Source organism: Oncorhynchus keta, chromosome 7 (assembly GCF_023373465.1).
Source record: "Oncorhynchus keta strain PuntledgeMale-10-30-2019 chromosome 7, Oket_V2, whole genome shotgun sequence".
NCBI lineage: Eukaryota > Metazoa > Chordata > Actinopteri > Salmoniformes > Salmonidae > Oncorhynchus > Oncorhynchus keta.
This window is the reverse complement of record NC_068427.1, coordinates 50,218,546-50,240,178: the sequence shown is the minus strand read 5'-3', so window position 1 is coordinate 50,240,178 and position 21,633 is coordinate 50,218,546. Positions and strand designations below refer to the sequence as shown.

At 45.2% G+C, this 21,633-nt stretch overlaps 1 protein-coding gene across 1 annotated transcript in view; it reads right to left on the bottom strand.

The window, feature by feature from the left end:
* The window catches only part of LOC118379528 (fibronectin-like), a 91,081-nt gene that overhangs the window by 56,920 nt on the left and 12,528 nt on the right, over positions 1-21,633 (bottom strand). The window contains exons 11-19 of the mRNA XM_052523146.1: positions 21,476-21,604; positions 20,299-20,442; positions 9,410-9,531; positions 8,107-8,275; positions 7,637-7,822; positions 6,686-6,814; positions 5,124-5,213; positions 2,596-2,802; positions 126-404 (exon numbers count right to left, since the gene is read on the bottom strand). Of these exons, the coding sequence (XP_052379106.1) occupies positions 126-404; positions 2,596-2,802; positions 5,124-5,213; positions 6,686-6,814; positions 7,637-7,822; positions 8,107-8,275; positions 9,410-9,531; positions 20,299-20,442; positions 21,476-21,604 (1,455 nt within the window). The remainder of the gene's footprint in view (positions 1-125; positions 405-2,595; positions 2,803-5,123; positions 5,214-6,685; positions 6,815-7,636; positions 7,823-8,106; positions 8,276-9,409; positions 9,532-20,298; positions 20,443-21,475; positions 21,605-21,633) is intronic.

The window sequence follows — 21,633 nt, the reverse complement described above, 5'->3', positions numbered from 1 at the left end:
CTGGTCTAAATTGAGACTGTAGCAGTAATATTTACAGTACTAAGTTCGACTGGACAGCGATTTGTTTTGTTTGTTTGTTGTAATAGAAAAACAATTATTGATGGGATAAGTTTGCCTATACTCACTGGTAGCCTGCTCTGCGACCAATGGCTGGCTCTCCTCTCCTCCCTTGATGGTGTAGATGCTGAAGAGATACGGAGTCCCCGGGGTCAGGTGGGTGACCTCTGCATAGGCGTTGTGTGTGACGGGGAGCTGGAGCTCTCTCTGAGGGGTCCCGTCGGGACCGATGGGAGCCACAGTCACTCTGTACCCAGACACGTCAGTAGGCGGCCCCGTCCAGGTGATGGTGATCTTCACGTCAGACACCTCAAAGAACTGCAGGTCTGTAGGAGGCGGGACTTCCTCTGTGGACAGGAAACAGGAAGTGGTCAGATATTGACAGGAAGTAATGTGCTCATTAACAGTATTATCTCCATATAAGCCTGATGAAACTAGGACTGTGTCCTCAATGCTCATTGGAGGAGAGAGGATCCAAAAGTCCTTTTTTCCAAGGGAGTCTGGGTCGCTCGGTCTTTCCAAAGGAGTCTGGGTCTATTTGTCATTCCCTAAATCAGTACGTATCAGGTTGAACCACAGGACTTACTGATGGACTGCCTTTACCGCAGTCGATCCAAAGAAGGGTCTCGCAAATGATTCACACTCGTACATCAGCCTACCGACCTGTACACCCTAAGCAGCGTTACACTTTCCAGCTGCGAAACTGTTGTTTTGGCTTCATATTTGGCCAGGAGTCCCAGGAGTATTAGAATAGCTTGCACAACGCTTTCCATTGGACCATTAAAGTGGAGCATTTGGGCTGTGAACAGGAAATGCATCATACAAACTTTCCATTGTGGAATCGAATCCTGAATGATATTTAAAAAAAGAAAACCTGGGTCAGTTTTAACAGAGCTGATATCTTCCGAACGAACGAGTAAATACTCCGTTTTAGTGTGACTGCTTGTGAAGTTTTGGGGCTAAGATCTAACAAACTACAGTCTCTCTTTCTGTAGTGTTGTGGTGTCTCTCTTTCTGTAGTGTTGTGGTGTCTCTCTTTCTGTAGTGTTGTGGTGTCTCTCTTTATGTAGTGTTGTGGTGTCTCTCTTTATGTAGTGTTGTGGTGTCTCTCTTTCTGTAGTGTTGTGGTGTCTCTCTTTATGTAGTGTTGTGGTGTCTCTCTTTATGTAGTGTTGTGGTGTCTCTCTTTATGTAGTGTTGTGGTGTCTCTCTTTATGTAGTGTTGTGTGTCTCTCTTTATGTAGTGTTGTGGTGTCTCTCTTTATGTAGTGTTGTGGTGTCTCTCTTTATGTAGTGTTGTGGTGTCTCTCTTTATGTAGTGTTGTGGTGTCTCTCTTTATGTAGTGTTGTGGTGTCTCTCTTTATGTAGTGTTGTGGCGTCTCTCTTTATGTAGTGTTGTGGCGTCTCTCTTTATGTAGTGTTGTGGCGTCTCTCTTTATGTAGTGTTGTGGTGTGTCTCTTTATGTAGTGTTGTCTCTCTTTATGTAGTGTTGTGGCGTCTCTTTATGTAGTGTTGTGGCGTCTCTCTTTATGTAGTGTTGTGGCGTCTCTCTTTATGTAGTGTTGTGGCGTCTCTCTTTATGTAGTGTTGTGGCGTCTCTTTATGTAGTGTTGTGGCGTCTCTCTTTATGTAGTGTTGTGGCGTCTCTCTTTATGTAGTGTTGTGGCGTCTCTCTTTATGTAGTGTTGTGGCGTCTCTCTTTATGTAGTGTTGTGGCGTCTCTCTTTATGTAGTGTTGTGGTGTCTCTCTTTATGTAGTGTTGTGGTGTCTCTCTTTATGTAGTGTTGTGGTGTCTCTCTTTATGTAGTGTTGTGGTGTCTCTCTTTATGTAGTGTTGTGGCGTCTCTCTTTATGTAGTGTTGTGGCGTCTCTCTTTATGTAGTGTTGTGGTGTCTCTCTTTATGTAGTGTTGTGGTGTCTCTCTTTATGTAGTGTTGTGGTGTCTCTCTTTATGTAGTGTTGTGTCTCTCTTTATGTAGTGTTGTGGTGTCTCTTTATGTAGTGTTGTGGTGTCTCTCTTTATGTAGTGTTGTGGTGTCTCTCTTTATGTAGTGTTGTGGTGTCTCTCTTTATGTAGTGTTGTGGTGTCTCTCTTTATGTAGTGTTGTGGGGTCTCTCTTTATGTAGTGTTGTGGCGTCTCTCTTTATGTAGTGTTGTCTCTCTTTATGTAGTGTTGTGGCGTGTCTCTTTATGTAGTGTTGTGGGGTCTCTCTTTATGTAGTGTTGTGGGGTCTCTCTTTATGTAGTGTTGTGGGGTCTTTATGTAGTGTTGTGGGGTCTCTCTTTATGTAGTGTTGTGGGGTCTCTCTTTATGTAGTGTTGTGGGGTCTCTTTATGTAGTGTTGTCTCTCTTTATGTAGTGTTGTGGGGTCTCTCTTTATGTAGTGTTGTGGGGTCTCTCAGGGGCAGAACGACAGATTCGTACCTTGTCACCTCAGGGGATTTGAACTTGCAACCTTTCGGTTACTAGTCCAACGCTCTAACCACTAGGCTACCCTGCCGCCTCTACACTCTAACCACTAGGCTACCCTTACCTGGTAAGGGTTCTCCGGCTGTGTTGACCTGTACGAAGACAGGCTCACTCTCCAGACTATCCTCGACTGCGTAGATACTAATGTTGTAGAGCAGGCCTGGTCGAAGGTCACTCAAAGTCACAGAGGTCGCAGTGTCCGGCAGGGTGAGCTCTGTTGCAGCTCCGTTGTTGCTCCCCTCCACAGACGGGGTGTAGATCACACGGTAACCTGTAGGAGAGACCATCATTACACACGGTAACCTGTAGGAGAGACCATCATTACACACGGTAACCTGTAGGAGAGGAGATACCATCACACGTAACCTGTAGGAGAGACCATCAACCGGTAACCTAGGGACCATCATTACACACGGTAACCTGTAGGAGAGACCGTCATTACACTAACCTGTAGGAGAGCTACCCATTACACACGGTAACCTGTAGGAGAGACCATCATTACACACGGTAACCTGTAGGAGACAGGTAACCTGTAGGAGAGACCATCATTACACACGGTAACCTGTAGGAGATACCATCATTACACACGGTAACCTGTAGGAGAGGAGAGGTTCACGGTAACCTGTAGTTGACCTGTACACACGGTAAGACAGGACCATCATTACACAGGTAACCTGTAGGAGAGGAGAGACCATCATTACAACGGTAACCTGTAGAGCAGGTAACCTGTAGGAGATACCGTCATTCACGGTAACCTGTAGGAGAGACCATCATTACACAGTAACCTGTAGGAGAGACCATCACAGACCTGTAGGAGATACCAGTTACACACGGTAACCTGTAGGAGTGACCATCATTACACACGGTAACCTGTAGGAGAGACCATCATTGCAGCTAACCTGTAGGAGAGACCCCCTCCACAGACGGTAACCTGTAGGAGAGGAGACCATCATTACACACGGTAACCTGTAGGAGAGACCATCATTACACACGGTAACCTGTAGGAGAGACCATCATTACACACGGTAACCTGTAGGAGAGACCATCATTACACACGGTAACCTGTAGGAGAGACCATCATTACACACGGTAACCTGTAGGAGAGGAGATACCATCATTACACACGGTAACCTGTAGGAGAGACCATCATTACACACGGTAACCTGTAGGAGATACCATCATTACACACGGTAACCTGTAGGAGAGACCATCATTACACACGGTAACCTGTAGGAGAGGAGATACCATCATTACACACGGTAACCTGTAGGAGAGACCATCATTACACACGGTAACCTGTAGGAGAGACCATCATTACACACGGTAACCTGTAGGAGAGACCATCATTACACACGGTAACCTGTAGGAGAGACCATCATTACACACGGTAACCTGTAGGAGAGACCATCATTACACACGGTAACCTGTAGGAGAGACCATCATTACACACGGTAACCTGTAGGAGACCATCATTACACACGGTAACCTGTAGGAGAGGAGAGACCATCATTACACACGGTAACCTGTAGGAGACCATCATTACACACGGTAACCTGTAGGAGACCATCATTACACACGGTAACCTGTAGGAGAGACCATCATTACACACGGTAACCTGTAGGAGAGACCATCATTACACACGGTAACCTGTAGGAGAGGAGAGACCATCATTACACACGGTAACCTGTAGGAGAGGAGATACCATCATTACTTATGGTAATGGTGAACAGACATTACTTATGGTAATGGTGGACAGACATTACTTATGGTAATGGTGAACAGACATTACCTTTCCTTGCGCCTCTCAATTCAATACAGGTATTTTAAATTTAGTTTACTTAAACATCAATCTGGTAAGAGATTGCCACCAGTCTTAGTATTTTTGGATGGGGGGGCTGACTTGTTGAGCTTTTGTAATATCATTCAGTTGAATAATTAGTAATTTGTATGTTTCTATACACATGAGATGAGGAAAGTCCCCATTCACTCAGTAGTCTCCTGATACGGATCTCTCCTGCAAGGATCTCTCCTGCAAGGATCTCTCCTGCAAGGATCTCTCCTGTAAGGATCTCTCCAGTAAGGATCTCTCCAGTAAGGATCTCTCCAGTAAGGATCTCTCCTGCAAGGATCAGGATCTCTCCTGTAAGGATCAGGATCTCTCCAGTAAGGATCTCTCCTGCAAGGATCTCTCCTGCAAGGATCAGGATCTCTCCTGTAAGGATCAGGATCTCTCCTGTAAGGATCTCTCCTGTAAGGATCTCTCCTGCAAGGATCTCTCCTGCAAGGATCTCTCCTGCAAGGATCTCTCCAGTAAGGATCTCTCCAGTAAGGATCTCTCCAGTAAGGATCTCTCCAGTAAGGATCTCTCCAGTAAGGATCTCTCCTGTAAGGATCTCTCCTGTAAGGATCTCTCCAGTAAGGATCTCTCCTGTAAGGATCTCTCCTGTAAGGATCTGTGTTTACACACGCAGCCCAAATTAGATTTTTTATTTGTCTTTTTTCAAACCAGTTAGAGCAGATATTTTACCAATAATTGGGCAAAGATCAGAATTGGTCTGCCTGTGTAAACGCAGCCTCTATGTGTGTACTGACCTGTGATAGGAGCCAGGGGTTTCTCCCAGCTGACTATGATAGAGGTCTCTCCAACCTCATCCACCTCGTGGTCAGAGGGAGCGTCAGGAGCTGGAAGAGGAGCAGAGGAGAGATATATACATACTGTAGAAAGTCTGTGCATCGGTCTGTCTGACTGTGCGTCTGTCTATCTGCCTGTCCGTCTGTGCATCGGTCTATCTGCCTGTCCGTCTGTGCATCGGTCTGTCTGTCTGTCCGTCTGTCCGTCTGTCTGTGCGTCTGTCTGTCTGTCTGTCTGTCTGTCTGTCTGTCTGCCTGTCTGCCTGTCTGCCTGTCTGTCTGCCTGTCTGCCTGTCTGCCTGTCTGCCTGTCTGCCTGTGCATCGGCCTGTCTGCCTGTCTGCCTGTCTGTCTATCTGCCTGTCCGCCTGTGCATCGGTCTGTCTGACTGTGCGTCTGTCTATCTGCCTGTCCGTCTGTGCATCGGTCTGTCTGACTGTGCGTCTGTCTATCTGCCTGTCCGTCTGTCTGACTGTGCGTCTGTCCGTCCGTCCGTCCGCCCGCCCGCCCGCCCGTCCGTCTATCTGCCTGTCCGTCGGTCGGTCTGTCTGTCTGTCTATCTGCCTGTCCGTCTGTGCGTCGGTCTGTCTGTCTGTCTGTCTGTCTGTCTGTCTGTCTGTCTGTCTGGGTGTCCGTCCGTCCGGGTGCCCGGGTGTCCGTCCGTCCGTCCGTCCGGGTGTCCGTCCGTCCGTCCGTCCGTCCGTCCGTCCGTCCGGGTGTCCGTCCGGGTGTCCGTCCGTCCGTCCGTCCGGGTGTCCGTCCGGGTGTCCGTCCGTCCGTCCGGGTGTCCGTCCGTCCGTCCGTCCGTCCGGGTGTCCGTCCGGGTGTCCGTCCGTCCGTCCGGGTGTCCGTCCGTCCGTGCGTGCGTCCGTCCGTGCGTGCGTGCGTCCGTCCGTGTGTCCGTCCGTGCGTGCGTGCGTCCGTCCGTGTGTCCGTCCGTCCGTCCGTCCGTCCGTCCGTGTGTCCGTCCGTGTGTGTCCGTCCGTGTGTGTCCGTCCGTGTGTGTCCGTCCGTGTCCGTCCGTGTGTCTGTGTGTCCGTGTGTGTCTGTGTGTCCGTGTGTGTCCGTGTGTGTGTCCGTGTGTCCTGTGTGTCCGTGTGTGTCCTGTGTGTGTGTGTGTGTCTGTCCGTGTGTGTGTGTGTGTCCGTCCGTGTCCGTGTGTGTGTGTCCGTCCGTGTGTGTGTGTGTGTGTGTCCGTGTGTGTGTGTGTGTGTCCGTCCGTGTGTGTGTGTGTGTCCGTCCGTCCGTGTGTGTGTGTGTGTCCGTCCGTCCGTGTGTGTGTGTGTCCGTCCGTGTGTGTGTGTGTCCGTCCGTGTGTGTGTGTGTGTGTGTGTGTGTGTGTCCGTCCGTGTGTGTGTGTGTGTGTGTGTGTGTGTGTCCGTCCGTGTGTGTGTGTGTGTGTGTGTGTGTCCGTCCGTGTGTGTGTGTGTGTGTGTGTCCGTCCGTGTGTGTGTGTGTGTGTGTGTGTCCGTCCGTGTGTCCGTCCATGTGTGCCCGTCCATGTGTGCCCGTCTCTGTACCCACCAGTGGTCTGAGAGGTGGTGAGGATGAGGTTGGGCTCTCCAGTAGGTGTAACCTCGTACACATTCACAGTGTATTTCCTTCCAGGAAGCAGCTCATTGATGTTCACAGAAGTAGCGGTGCGGGGGAGGTCTGGAGACAGACAAGCATGTTAGGACCAATGATGTTGATAAACCCTGGATTGATGATATAATCAAATACACATATATATATATATATATATATATATATATTTTTAATCATGTTTAATCACATAATATAATTCTAAAAAAGTTTGCATTAAGGTGTCTGTAATATAATAAACATTCATAAATGCATTTTTATAGCTTTCAAAATATTATTGACAATAGAGGGGCGAAGGGGGGAGCGCCAAGATGGAGGTGCAGTATCTTCAACACAGCGCCCCCTATCATTCATCTAATATATATATATATATCCCTCTCTCATTGGTTAGGACAATATACTTGAGTGGAAGTTTCAGTCTTGTCATTGTGTCTATCGAACGTTACGACAGATAACGCAGCATAAACCCGTGCAAACTTGACAAAGTAGTAAGAGGAGGTCAAAGGTCAGTATTAAGGGATAGTAATACTTCAGCTATTATCGTATAGTGTACACACTAAACAAATCATTAGACGTCGTCTTCAAAAGATTATTGCCACCGGGCACAGACGTCAAGTCAACGTCTATTGTGTCGCTCGTGTCCTTCTGTAGCTCAGTTGGTAGAGCAGGGTAACGCCAGGGTAGTGGGTTCGATTCCCGGGACCACCCATACGTAGAATGTATGCACACATGACTGTAAGTCGCTTTGGATAAAAGCGTCTGCTAAATGGCATATATTATTATTATTAGTAGTATTATTATTATTCCAGATGGGTTAAAATCTAATTTAACTGAAATTACGTTGACACAACGTTGATTCAACCAATATGTGCCCAGTGGGATGTTCCGTACCGAGAATCATGGGCTGTCCTCTCTCTTGTCCCTCCTCACTGAGCTCGTACTCGATCCTGAAGCCAGACACTGTGTCAGAGGCAGACATCCAGGAGATGACGAAGCTGCTGGAGGTGATCTCTGTAACAGACTCACTGATGTCCACCACCGGAGGAGGCTGGGTGGTCTCTCCCTCGGAGGTCGCCACTGAAAAGAAAGATCAGACTGTCAGATATAAAACGGAGGAATGGCCTGTGGACAGAGAACAGACTTTAAAAAAATAAAAAAATGCAATTTTCAAGATGTTCACAGATCTCAAAATGGCTGTTGCTCAACACCATCCCTCAAGTAGGAATCATCTTTAAAAAACATCAATCACCGTGGACAGTTAAGTTTATCCTGGTTAGTTTGAATCCGATTCCTGGGCCAAAATATCAATAACACAAGGAGACAGAATACAAGGCTTGTAGCCATACTGTGATCCTACTCACAGGAACCGTATGTGGTGGTGAAGTCGAAGCGCGTGACCTCGCGCCGTCCGAAGCGTAGCACACTGATCAGCTGACCCTCGTAGGTGATGCCTGGCTTCAGGCCAGCGATGGTGTAGGAGTTGAGATGGCCTGGGATATTCACCTCCCGCCAAGGGGTACGGGTGTTTTTCTACCCCAAACAAGAGAGGAGACAGAGATAATATTTTACATTATTGATAAACAACAACAAAAAGGTAGCTGCTTTAAGGCCAGTTTAGGCAGTGGTGTAAAGTACTTAAGTACTTTTTTTTTTTTTGGGGGTATTTGTAGTAAAGTACAAATACCCAAAAAAAAAAAAAAAAAAACCTACTTAAGTACTTCAGGATCTTATTTTAACTTCAGGACCTTCAGGTTTAATCGATGTCTAGAAAACCAAACCCTAGACTTCAATGCTACATCTGGTGCCCACAGCATTATGTGGAATTCAAACTGCATGTAAAACTGCTTTAGGAGTTCAACATTACCCATACCATCTGGTGAATGTTAACCTCCGGAATCACCGGGGGCCCTACTCTGGAATCACCGGGGGCCCTACTCTGGAATCACCGGAGGGCCCTACTCTGGAATCACCGGAGGGCCCTACTCTGGAATCACCGGAGGGCCCTACTCTGGAATCACCGGAGGGCCCTACTCTGGAATCACCGGAGGGCCCTACTCTGGAATCACCGGAGGGCCCTACTCTGGAATCACCGGAGGGCCCTACTCTGGAATCACCGGAGGGCCCTACTCTGGAATCACCGGAGGGCCCTACTCTGGAATCACCGGAGGGCCCTACTCTGGAATCACCGGAGGGCCCTACTCTGGAATCACCGGAGGGCCCTACTCTGGAATCACCGGGGGCCCTACTCTGGAATCACCGGGGGGCCCTACTCTGGAATCACCGGGGGGCCCTACTCTGGAATCACCGGGGGCCCTACTCTGGAATCACCGGGGGCCCTACTCTGGAATCACCGGGGGCCCTACTCTGGAATCACCGGGGGCCCTACTCTGGAATCACCGGGGGCCCTACTCTGGAATCACCGGGGGCCCTACTCTGGAATCACCGGAGGGCCCTACTCTGGAATCACCGGGGCCCTACTCTGGAATCACCGGGGCCCTACTCTGGAATCACCGGGGCCCTACTCTGGAATCACCGGGGGCCCTACTCTGGAATCACCGGGGGCCCTACTCTGGAATCACCGGGGGCCCTACTCTGGAATCACCGGGGGCCCTACTCTGGAATCACCGGGGGCCCTACTCTGGAATCACCGGGGGCCCTACTCACCACTCTCCACTTGAGTATGTACTGTGTGATGTGTGCGGAGGACGGGGCGTTCCACTGGATGGGGTGGGAGTTGGGCTGGTTACCAGACTCTGAGATGATCACCTGGACTGGACGGTTACCACCTGGGAGAGAGGGATAAAGCCACAGTTGAAACACGCCATACAGACGAAGGTAAATTACACTACTACAGCATTGAAACACTTTCACCAACTCACCATCTGATAGAGGATCAGACAGACTAATATAGGTTATCTGATAACAATTGACAGTATTTGAACTGCATAATGTGAAATCTAGATCACTTTAATTCCATTTCTTGGTGGTTAAACAATCTGGAAAAACACAACTAATTTCAAATCTAAACAACAACAACAACAAAAAGATTACAATTTTCAGAAAGCCGTTAAAACCAGCTCTGAAATGGTAGGTTGTACAGTGTAGTACAGAAGAAGCCCAGGTACTGCTGCAACAAATGGGGGAGAAGTAGCATATCCCTGTGAGATTCTTGTTAGCTAGGATTTCAGCATGCAGAGCAGAGCGAGAGAACTACCCTCAGCTCCTTCACTAGACCTGTTGATGTAAACATAGCTACACTGCAACAGAAATATAAACTACACCTTTAGAGCGATCGCTTGTTTCCCTAAATTACTACTTGCATACAGGACTGTAAGTCACCTTGGATAAAAACATTTTTTTTAAAAAGAGTCTGCTAAAATGGCATATGTTTATATATATATTATTCTTGGGCGGTATACTGTATTGCAGGGTATTTGGAAATAGCCACGGGATGTTTTTTTTAATACTGTCAAAACTATTTATTTTAAGTTTTCAAAACTTGTAGCTACCATGGACTTCTTTCTGTTGTCATCTGATGAAAATTAATTTTTTCTTCTGACAAATGTTTTGCACTAATGTATTTTCTGTTTACAATGAAAAAAGCAGGGTCTTTTTTTTTTCTTTCACAGCCCCAATATTTCTAATGTTTATCATATGAAGAATGTAGCCTGCTACTAATCACTAATGTTTTGTTTAAAGTTAATCTTAATCATTCTAACAATCGGTGTTTACAAAATGCAGATCATATGAGTTTTAAAACACAGAATACGGTGTTACCACGACTACCAAGTTCATCTAAGTTAACTACCAAGTTCATCTAAGTTAACTACCAAGTTCATCTAAGTTAACTACCAAGTTCATCTAAGTTAACTACCAAGTTCATCTAAGTTAACTACCAAGTTCATCTAAGTTAACTACCAAGTTCATCTAAGTTAACTACCAAGTTCATCTAAGTTAACTACCAAGTTCATCTAAGTTAACTACCAAGTTCATCTAAGTTAACTACCAAGTTCATCTAAGTTAACTAGTTCATCTAAGTTAACCAAGTTCATCTAAGTTAACTACCAAGTTCATCTAAGTTAACTACCAAGTTCATCTAAGTTAACTACCAAGTTCATCTAAGTTAACTACCAAGTTCATCTAAGTTAACTACCAAGTTCATCTAAGTTAACTACCAAGTTCATCTAAGTTAACTACCAAGTTCATCTAAGTTAACTACCAAGTTCATCTAAGTTAACTACCAAGTTCATCTAAGTTAACTACCAAGTTTATCTAAGTTAACTACCAAGTTTATCTAAGTTAACTACCAAGTTCATCTAAGTTAACTACCAAGTTTATCTAAGTTAACTACCAAGTTCATCTAAGTTAACTACCAAGTTCATCTAAGTTAACTACCAAGTTCATCTAAGTTAACTACCAAGTTCATCTAAGTTAACTACCAAGTTCATCTAAGTTAACTACCAAGTTCATCTAAGTTAACTACCAAGTTCATCTAAGTTAACTACCAAGTTCATCTAAGTTAACTACCAAGTTCATCTAAGTTAACTACCAAGTTCATCTAAGTTAACTACCAAGTTCATCTAAGTTAACTACCAAGTTTATCTAAGTTAACTCCCAAGTTCATCTAAGTAAGTGGCTGAATTAGTAAGGTGACACGACATCATATAGTGTTGGTTTTCTGCTGTTTGAGATATCTGTACAGCTGCCATCTAGATTTATTTCAATTTTTCCCCCTCTGTTCTCAGGCCGTCTGCTCCTGCCCCCCCATCATCATCATCATCATCATCATCATCATTTTCTCCACGCAGAGCAGGCAGGCCCGTTACCTTAGTAACTCCTGACTCCACACATTCACAGCCTATACACATGCCGATCCATAACCAGTCATTTCTTCCTTCAGACAAGCAAGCAGCAAAATGTTGTTCATTGGCACAATGTCTCTCATTCACATATGCTTGTAAATGTCCAAACGCATCAAAAATGATGCTCCTACCTATAAAAGATATAGGTTTATGAGCTGGTTTGCCGGTCTTTGCAATTCATTTCCTTTCGTTTGCGCTCGTTAGCATATTTAGCCATCAGTCTCAATGGAAATTCGATATTACCTGTGCACATTTTATTAGCATTCTGGTAATAGACGACCAATGGGCCAAGGGATTTATTTTGTCCTCAACAGCACTCTGTACAGTAGCACCATAGTGTAGCCGGAGGACAGCTAGCTTCCGTCCTCCTCTGGGTACATTGACGTCAATTCAAAACCTAGGAGGCTCATGGTTCTCACCCCCTTCCATAGACTTACACAGTAATTATGACAACTTCCAGAATACTTCCTCCAGTCCTCCTCTAGTCCAACCTATTAGAGCTCTTAAGGCATGAACTAACATGTTTTCCACCCAATCAAAGGATCAGAGAATGAATCTAGTACTGAAAGCATAAGCTACAGCTAGCTAGCACTGCATAACATGTGGTGAGTAGTAGACTCAGAGAGAGAAAGAAAATAGTTGAACAGTTTTGAACAAATCATTTCCTTCCAAAATGAAGGATAAGCAAAGTTACATTTTTTGTTCACTTTCTTAGCAAATGCAGCCAGATAATTTAGCATACTCAAAACAGAGGGATGCTATGTTAGCTAGCTATCCAACACAACACTTGAACTGTTCTCTCCCTCTCTGAACTGTTCCAAGTCAAGGTTAGCTTTTGGTTTTACAAATGTATTGCCACTGGGGGCGCACCAGTGGAAGTGCTAAACTGCTTAATAACATAACTGCATGATTGTAGCGGTTTTACTAACATGTTAGTTCTAGTAGCTATGTTGACTATGACGTTACTTTAGCTAATATGGTGACGATGTGGCTTGGAACGATTATTTTTTTCTCGCCTGGTCACATACAGCTGATGTATTGTGCATGAAAGTCCACAAGTGAAGAGAAAAAGTGAGGAGGAGAGCGCAAAGATGCGAGAAAGAATACAACCTGGGCTGCTATGAAAGTGAACTGTGTTAACGCGTGATCAGGGGTGTGTTCATTCCACCGATTCTGTTTAAAAACTTTTCTTTAAAAAACGGAAGCAAACGGAACAAAAACGGGGATATATACACAAACCTAAATTTGTCCAATAGAAACTTCTGTTTGCAAACGTTGGACTAATGATTACACCCTATATCAGCTTGATGCAGGCAAGAGTGTGCGGTATTGAATGTGTCACTGTCTGTCCATGTGTCACGACGGAATTATTGGGACAGAGACAAAACATCGATACAGTACCATTTATCCCATTGCACCCATTACAATGAGCCCGTCCTCCTATAGCTCCTCCCACCAGCCTCCACTGGTATCACCTCAAAATCTATCTCTCGACCTATGTGCACCTACGTTGCAAACTGTCATTCATAGGCTAGGGTTGATGGGTACAGAAACAATTATAGTATCCTGTAGTAGCCTAAACCCTATCCATGTTACATTGAACTGAGTGAATGGAATAATGAATGACTGTCATCCAAAACGTTTTAAATGAGATAAGACATTGAGTAAAATATAATAACCCTCCCTCATCGGAACTGAAGCCGGTAATACCATAAATCCCGGGATGAGAGAAGGACGATATGAACATCGAGATAACCATGTTATAAAATGGATAATCGAATCCCTTCAGGATATAGAAACAAGGCATTCTATGACGACATAATCCTGACAATTGGAAGTTGAAACTGTAGTTTTTTGTTGTAGAGAATCCAGCTTAAAGCTCTTGAAGTTTTACATAGAACATCTTGTATCAAACCAAAAGACCCTCAGCAAGTGGATTGGTTAACCACGCTAGGATAGGATAGCCTACATGACCTTGGGCACAATCTGGTCTCAATTTCTCCTAATTACAGTTCCTAAAGGCCCAACGGACTGGGAAGGGTTTCTACAGTGTTTAACTCCCACTTAGTCTGCACTAGGTCTCAGCAGCCAACCGCCACCAGGCTCTCTAGCCCTCCTTCCCAGACATGGGTTTAAAGAATATTCACAAAATCGGTTTCATATACTTTATCTGTGTTCGGTTGGCACTACGGAACCAATAGAAACGTCACTAAAACTGCAAAACCAGTGCCCATCTGGCACTCAAAGCAGACAAGAGTAAACACTAAAAGTATTTGATAGGTTTAGGATTTGAACCCAGGGCTGCACCCAGTCATCTCACAGCTGTGTGTCATTAAGGGAAGTTATTACACTGGGCTGGGGCTTCGCTTTAAAACAAAAACGCTGGGGCTTTTTTCCAACCTAGTCTAGAGCGGATACACTTTCTGTGTGTCGCTTCATATGATAACAGCCATGGAGGGTGCTGGGAGCAATGTTGAGAGTGAGATAAATAAAGTATTCCAAGATTCCTTTTAGTGCAAATAGGATCTTAACATGTCACACAGGATTATAAGTAATACCATTGCCAGGTCATATGACTGATAAAAAAAAAAAACTGTAAACAGCTGTCAACATTGAGATTGATCATAGCCTTTTTCTCTTCTCTTTCGCCCTAAAATGACTCATACTCAAATCTAACTGCCTGTAGCTCAGGACCTGAAGCAAGGATATGAATATTCTTGATACCATTTGAAAATAAACACTTTGAAGTTTGTGGAAATGTGAAATTAATGTCGGAGAATATAACACATTAGATCTGGTAAAATATACATTTTTTGGGGGGCTCCATCATCTTTGAAATGCAAGGCCATTATATGACTTAGGAGTCTAGGTGCAATTTAGCAGTGTACGCGCAACTTTTTAGACTGATCCAATGAACCATTGCGTTGCTGTTCCAAATGTTGTCTCAAGACTGCCCAAATGTGCCTAAAATGGTTTATTGATACATTTTCAAGTGCATAACTGTGCACTGAAAAACAATAGCATGTGTACAGTGTATAAAGCCAAGTTATTACCTAATACAGTGTATACAGCATGTTATTTTTTCACTGTATTAGCTACTGTAAATTGAACAGTGCAGTTAGATTAAGAAGAATTTAAGCTTTCTGGCCGTATAAGACATGTCTATGTCCCGGAAAGTTTGCTGTTACTTACTACTGTCACGCTAATCACGTTAGCTCAACTGTCCCGGTTAAAAAGGGACACCGATCCTGTAGAGGTTATTAACAGGAGTTCTGACAGGGTTCATACGTTTTTGACAGATGGAATTTCATGACTTTTCACCAAATCTCCTATGACCAACTATTGGCGGCGTCTCTATGTGCGTTTTTTTTTTTTTTTTAAGTAAACGTAATGCGGTATCGATACCCGGAAGGCTCTGATTCATGGATCATTTCCTGTCGTTACTCGTTGAGCAATACACTTAAGTCGAGTGCGCCCCCTACTGCTGGTCAGGTGTATTGGATTTGAAGGATCGGTATGATGCGAAATGAATACGGTCGATTGTTTTAAGGTAGAAGGGAGAAGAGCAGTGAATACTTTTTTTTTTAGGATGTCAATATGAATGAATGTATTTATGGTTGTTTTGTAATTCTGTCTTTGTTTTTTAAATCATTACACTTGTTCTTGGTTTTACCATCAATGATCACTTTGGAAAACAAGTGTTATCAATACTTTCAAGTGGTATCTCTCTGGGTCCACATTGTGCATCTTGTTGTAGATGTCTGTTGCCCAGAATAAATTCAATTCAACCCACAAAGTGAAATACCTTTTAGGCAACTGTATAAAACACGTGGTCAAACCCTCAGCCTGGAGAGCTGCTGAGTGTGCAGTTATCAATCCCTGCTCAAACACATCAGGGCCAGTTTATCAAGGTCTGGTTGAGCAGCTCATTTGTGAATGTGGTTTGTTAGAGGCGGACTGGAATAAAAGCGTGCACAGCCAGTACGTCTCCGGGAGGGTGGTCGACCACCCGGTACCCTCTCCGGGAGGGTGGTCGACCATCCTTGAGGTTGCAACACTACAACCAAATACGTTTTATGATATTTTAAATAATTTGCTCACTCATATATCACAAAAATCTAAATATCAAAACAGCTATGGTAGGCTAGAAATATTTTTTATTCAGCTGAAGCCCACACATTTTTAGGAAAATGTACCTTTTTTAGTTTAGTCATAGTTATCTTAGAAATGTTTATGTTACAGGCTGATTAGCATCTATTTAGTTGCAATGTCCCAGACATTGGAGCCCCATAGACTGGAGCCCCATAGACTGGAGCCCCATAGACTGGAGCCCCATAGACTGGAGCCCCATAGACTGGAGCCCCATAGACTGGAGCCCCACAGACTGGAGCCCCACAGACTGGAGCCCCAGACTGGAGCCCCATAGACTGGAGCCCCATAGACTGGAGCCCCATAGACTGGAGCCCCATAGACTGGAGCCCCATAGACTGGAGCCCCTGGAGCCCCATAGACTGGAGCCCCATAGACTGGAGCCCCATAGACTGGAGCCCCATAGACTGGAGCCCCATAGACTGGAGCCCCATAGACTGGAGCCCCATAGACTGGAGCCCCATAGACTGGAGCCCCATAGACTGGAGCCCCATAGACTGGAGCCCCATAGACAACTTGAAGCCATATAATCCATAAAGAAAGCCTATATCTAATATTTATTTCTGAAACTGATGTTGACGATTTACACAATTCAATACAATGTAACTGAACAGCCAACCTGCTGAATCTGTAATGTCCGACAGTCTCGCTAACTAGAGGGGTACAAAATATGAGCAATGGCCCACTCAGGAGAAGCGCACAAACACAGACTCACTTGTCATTCTGATCCTGGCTGATATTTCGATTTTATTTGATTGATAAAATATACATCTTTTTTTAACTGTGCCTAAACAAAAATTACATAAATCAATTCTCATTGCTTTTCCAAGGATTTTCAGGATGGTAGAAACCCTGTACTGAGCACCTCTACAGTAAAATGTGCCAGAGAAATAAGAGGAGACAGGGGTTCATATGACTGCTAGAAAAACAGACTGCTTCTGTAAACATCTCTCAACATTGAGCTTGTTACCAGTAAAGGGCTGAGTCATAAAACAAAGAAGAGGTGGCAACAGAGACAGAGAGTTAATGGTTTTCCACGGACATGAGAGGACTAAACATCAGTCAGTCCCGCTGGAGGAGCTAGCTCTACACACCAACTAACAACAAAAGACCTGAGAGGAGATGGTAGAGGGAGAGAAGAGGAAGAGGAAGAGGAAGAGGAAGAGAAGAGAGGTGGTGGTGGAGGAGAAGAGAGGGAGGAGAAGAGAGGAGGTAGGGAGGAGAAGAGAGGTGGTGGTGGAGGAGAAGAGAGGAGGTGGTGGAGGAGAAGAGAGGGAGGAGAAGAGAGGTGGTGGTGGAGGAGAAGAGAGGAGGTGGTGGAGGAGAAGAGAGGAGGTGGTGGAGGAGAAGAGAGGAGGTGGTGGAGGAGAAGAGAGGGAGGAGAAGAGAGGTGGTGGTGGAGGAGAAGAGAGGGAGGAGAAGAGAGGTGGTGGTGGAGGAGAAGAGAGGAGGTAGGGAGGAGAAGAGAGGGGGTAGGGAGGAGAAGAGAGGGAGGAGAAGAGAGGTGGTGGTGGAGGAGAAGAGAGGGAGGAGAAGAGAGGAGGTAGGGAGGAAGAGGTGGAGGAGAAGAGAGGGAGGAGAAGAGAGGTGGTGGTGGAGGAGAAGAGAGGTGGTGGTGGAGGAGAAGAGAGGTGGTGGTGGAGGAGAAGAGAGGTGGTGGTGGAGGAGAAGAGAGGTGGTGGTGAAGAAGAGGAGGAGAAGAGAGGGAGGAGAAGAGAGGTGGTGGTGGAGGAGAGAGGTGAAGAAGAGGAGCGAGGTGGAGAAAGGAAAACTCGTATCTCTGATCTGTGCTCTCTCCACAATGCCCAGAAAAAACTAACAAATTAAACTATTAATTAGATTACACTATCCTGCTTCAGAGTCGTTAAACCTGCCCCCCCCCCCCACCTTGTTCACAACTTGACTTTGAAGTGGAGGGCAGAGAGAAGAGGGGGAGGCTTGCACAAGTTGGCATATCCACCACCTCCACTCACACCTCAACACCAACTAACAACAAAGGCCTGAGAAAAAAGGGTGGAGATGGAAGCTATACCAACGAGTGCCAGCCTCCCCCTCTCTCTGCCCTCCACTTCAAAGTTCTCCCAAACAAACAGGGTGGGTGTGTGTGTGTGTGGGGGGTATAATTTAATTAGATTGTTTCTTTTCTGCTATATTACAAGCGTGACGGTGCGCTGTGGAGAGAAAACACAGATCAGAAATGCAACGAGGTTTTTCCTGTCACATGGGAACGAAGAGTAACAGTGGAGGGAAGAGACACATTGACTGTAGGGTGAAGTTGTCCTCCTAGATGCTGATCTTGGGTCATTTTTATTTTTGCATTTCCCCCCACTAATGGTTAAGGATGGGATTGAAGGAGGGAAAACTGATCCTGGATCAGTACGCAGTGGAAACCCTGAAGAACAGACGTTCCAGGAAGATTAATCACCCAGTAGACCTTACCATGAAGGGCCACAGAGTATTAATCACCCAGTAGGCCTTACCATGAAGGGCCACAGAGTATTAATCACCCAGTAGACCTTACCATGAAGGGCCACATAGTATTAATCACCCAGTGGGCCACAGAGTATTAATCACCCAGTAGACCTTACCATGAAGGGCCACAGAGTATTAATCACCCAGTGGGCCACACAGAGTATTAATCACCCAGTAGACATTACCATGAAGGGCCACAGAGTATTAATCACCCAGTGGGCCACACAGAGTATTAATCACCCAGTAGACCTTACCATGAAGGGCCACAGAGTATTAATCACCCAGTAGACCTTACCATGAAGGGCCACACAGAGTATTAATCACCCAGTAGACCTTACCATGGAGGGCCACACAGAGTATTAATCACCCAGTAGACCTTACCATGGAGGGCCACACAGAGTATTAATCACCTAGTAGACCTTACCATGAAGGGCCACACAGAGTATTAATCACCTAGTAGACCTTACCATGAAGGGCCACACAGAGTATTAATCACCCAGTAGACCTTACCATGAAGGGCCACAGAGTATTAATCACCCAGTAGACCTTACCATGGAGGGCCAGAGTATTAATCACCAGAGTATTAATCAGAGTATTAATCACCAGTAGACCTTACCATGAAGGGCCACACAGAGTATTAATCACCCAGTAGACCTTACCATGAAGGGCCACACAGAGTATTAATCACCCAGTAGACCTTACCATGAAGGGCCACACAGAGTATTAATCACCCAGTAGACCTTACCATGAAGGGCCACACAGAGTATTAATCACCCAGTAGACCTTACCATGAAGGGCCACACAGAGTATTAATCACCCAGTAGACCTTACCATGAAGGGCCACACAGAGTATTAATCACCCAGTAGACCTTACCATGAAGGGCCACACAGAGTATTAATCACCTAGTAGACCTTACCATGAAGGGCCACACAGAGTATTAATCACCCTACCAGTGAAGGGACACAGAGTATTAATCACCTAGTAGACCTTACCATGAAGGGCCACACAGAGTATTAATCACCCAGTAGACCTTACCATGAAGGGCCACACAGAGTATTAATCACCTAGTAGACCTTACCATGAAGGGCCACACGGTTCGGTTATGAAAAAAAAAAAAAAAACTAACAAGCACATTAATATGAAATAATTCCATAAAAAGCCCATAAATTGTAAACATTCAATATCCAAAATATTGAAAACATTCCATGGTCTCCGTCCTGGTCCACATTTGGGTAGACATCCATAGAAAAAGAGGAAATTACAATAAAATATTTCAGTTGTGTAAATTCCTTCCTTTCCATTTGATGACTATTGTTTTTAATTCAGTCATTTCATCTCATCTCAGACAGCAGCAGTCAGCCAGACCATCTAAATGCTGTCTCTGTGCGCCCCATACTGTACTGTCTTTGAGTCATCCTATGTAGGTAGCTAGGCTACCGTCAGCTAGGCTACCGTCAGCTAGGCTACCGTCAGCTAGGCTACTGTCAGCTAGGCTACAGTCAGCTAGGCTACCGTCAGCTAGGCTACCGTCAGCTAGGCTACCGTCAGCTAGGCTACCGTCAGCTAGGCTACTGTCGGTAGCTCGCTAGCTGCCTAAATATGCTGCACCACATATAAATCATTTGACTAGTTCTTCAAAAGTACACAAGGCACACTTTCAGGACTGCTTATGACCAACAACTACTACTGTCAATGGGGTAGAGCTACCTCACCAACGGTCTCTGTCCCTCATCACTGTGTGGTGCACATTCCTCTCTCATAGTCCGTGTGAATGCTATCCGTCTCCGTTCTTGACTTAATTTATCTCGTCAAATGATTTGATTTCTCTCTAGAGAAAACCGCGCATTGGTTCGTTAAAAGGTTAATTAAAAAAAATTAAAAAAGTTTAATAAACTACATTTAGCTTAAAAAAAAAAAATCGCTCAGCAGTAGTGACCACGCCTAGCTAGTGATATGAGTTATTACCAGGGAAAGATGGTTGAATGTACCCACGCAGAGAACATTTTCCAATAGTACAGCGCAGTATCGCGACCACTATAGATCGGGGCTTAGCGATGTCGACTTCTTACCTGGGAAAGACTGTTGGGGCTCACAGCTGAGCTCGCCGATACCGTTGCCATAGCAATAACACTTGTACATGACGCTGTGGATCAGCTTGTCCCATGATTGGCCGATCTGATAGAACACCCTGGTCTCTGGCTCCTGGCACTGGTCTGAGAACAGATATTAAAAACGGTGAGATTTCGTCTGTGTCCAACATGACAGCCTACTGTTTATGGTGTATTGGCGTGACAACGACCAGAGGAGTTAATAAGACAAAACACAAACGTATCTGGAACCAGGCTAGAATAGGAGTTGTCAAGACAAAACAGATATGGGAACCAGGCTAGAATAGGAGTTGTCAAGACAAAACACAAACGTATCTGGAACCAGGCTAGAATAGGAGTTGTCAAAACAAAACACAAACGTATCTGGAACCAGGCTAGAATAGGAGTTGTCAAGACAAAACAGATATGGGAACCAGGCTAGAATAGGAGTTGTCAAGACAAAACACAAACGTATCTGGAACCAGGCTAGAATAGGAGTTGTCAAAACAAAACACAAACGTATCTGGAACCAGGCAAGAATAGGAGTTGTCAAGTCAGCACAAACATATGGGAACCAGGCTAGAATAGGAGTTGTCAAGACAAAAACAGATGGGAACCAGGCTAGAATAGGAGTTGTCAAGACAGCACAAACATATGGGAACCAGGCTAGAATAGGAGTTGTCAAGACAAAAACATATGGGAACCAGGCTAGAATAGGAGTTGTCAAGACAGCACAAACATATGGGAACCAGGCTAGAATAGGAGTTGTCAAGACAACAAACATATGGGAACCAGGCTTGAATAGGAGTTGTCAAGACAGAACAAACATATGGGAACCAGGCTAGAATAGGAGTTGTCAAGACAGCACAAACATATGGGAACCAGGCTAGAATAGGAGTTGTCAAGACAAAACCGATATGGGAACCAGGCTAGAATAGGAGTTGTCAAGACAGCACAAACATATGGGAACCAGGCTAGAATAGGAGTTGTCAAGACAAAACAGATATGGGAACCAGGCTAGAATAGGAGTTAGTAAGACAGCACAAACAGATATGGGAACCAGGCTAGTCAAGCACAGTAAGAATTGATACTGCCACAAATGAATAGCTTGGTCCATAATTTAAAAAAAATGCTAGGTTTGTACGAACTATAAACTCACCAATGGCGTCACACTTCCAGCGCCCTCGGCCCTGTCCGAAACAGGTACAGTTCATCATGTAGCCCTCTTCATGAAGTTTAGTGAAGGTCTGATTCACCTCATGGGTCGCCCCGTCCACAATACACTGATCTGTGTGTGACAGGAAGAATTACACAACG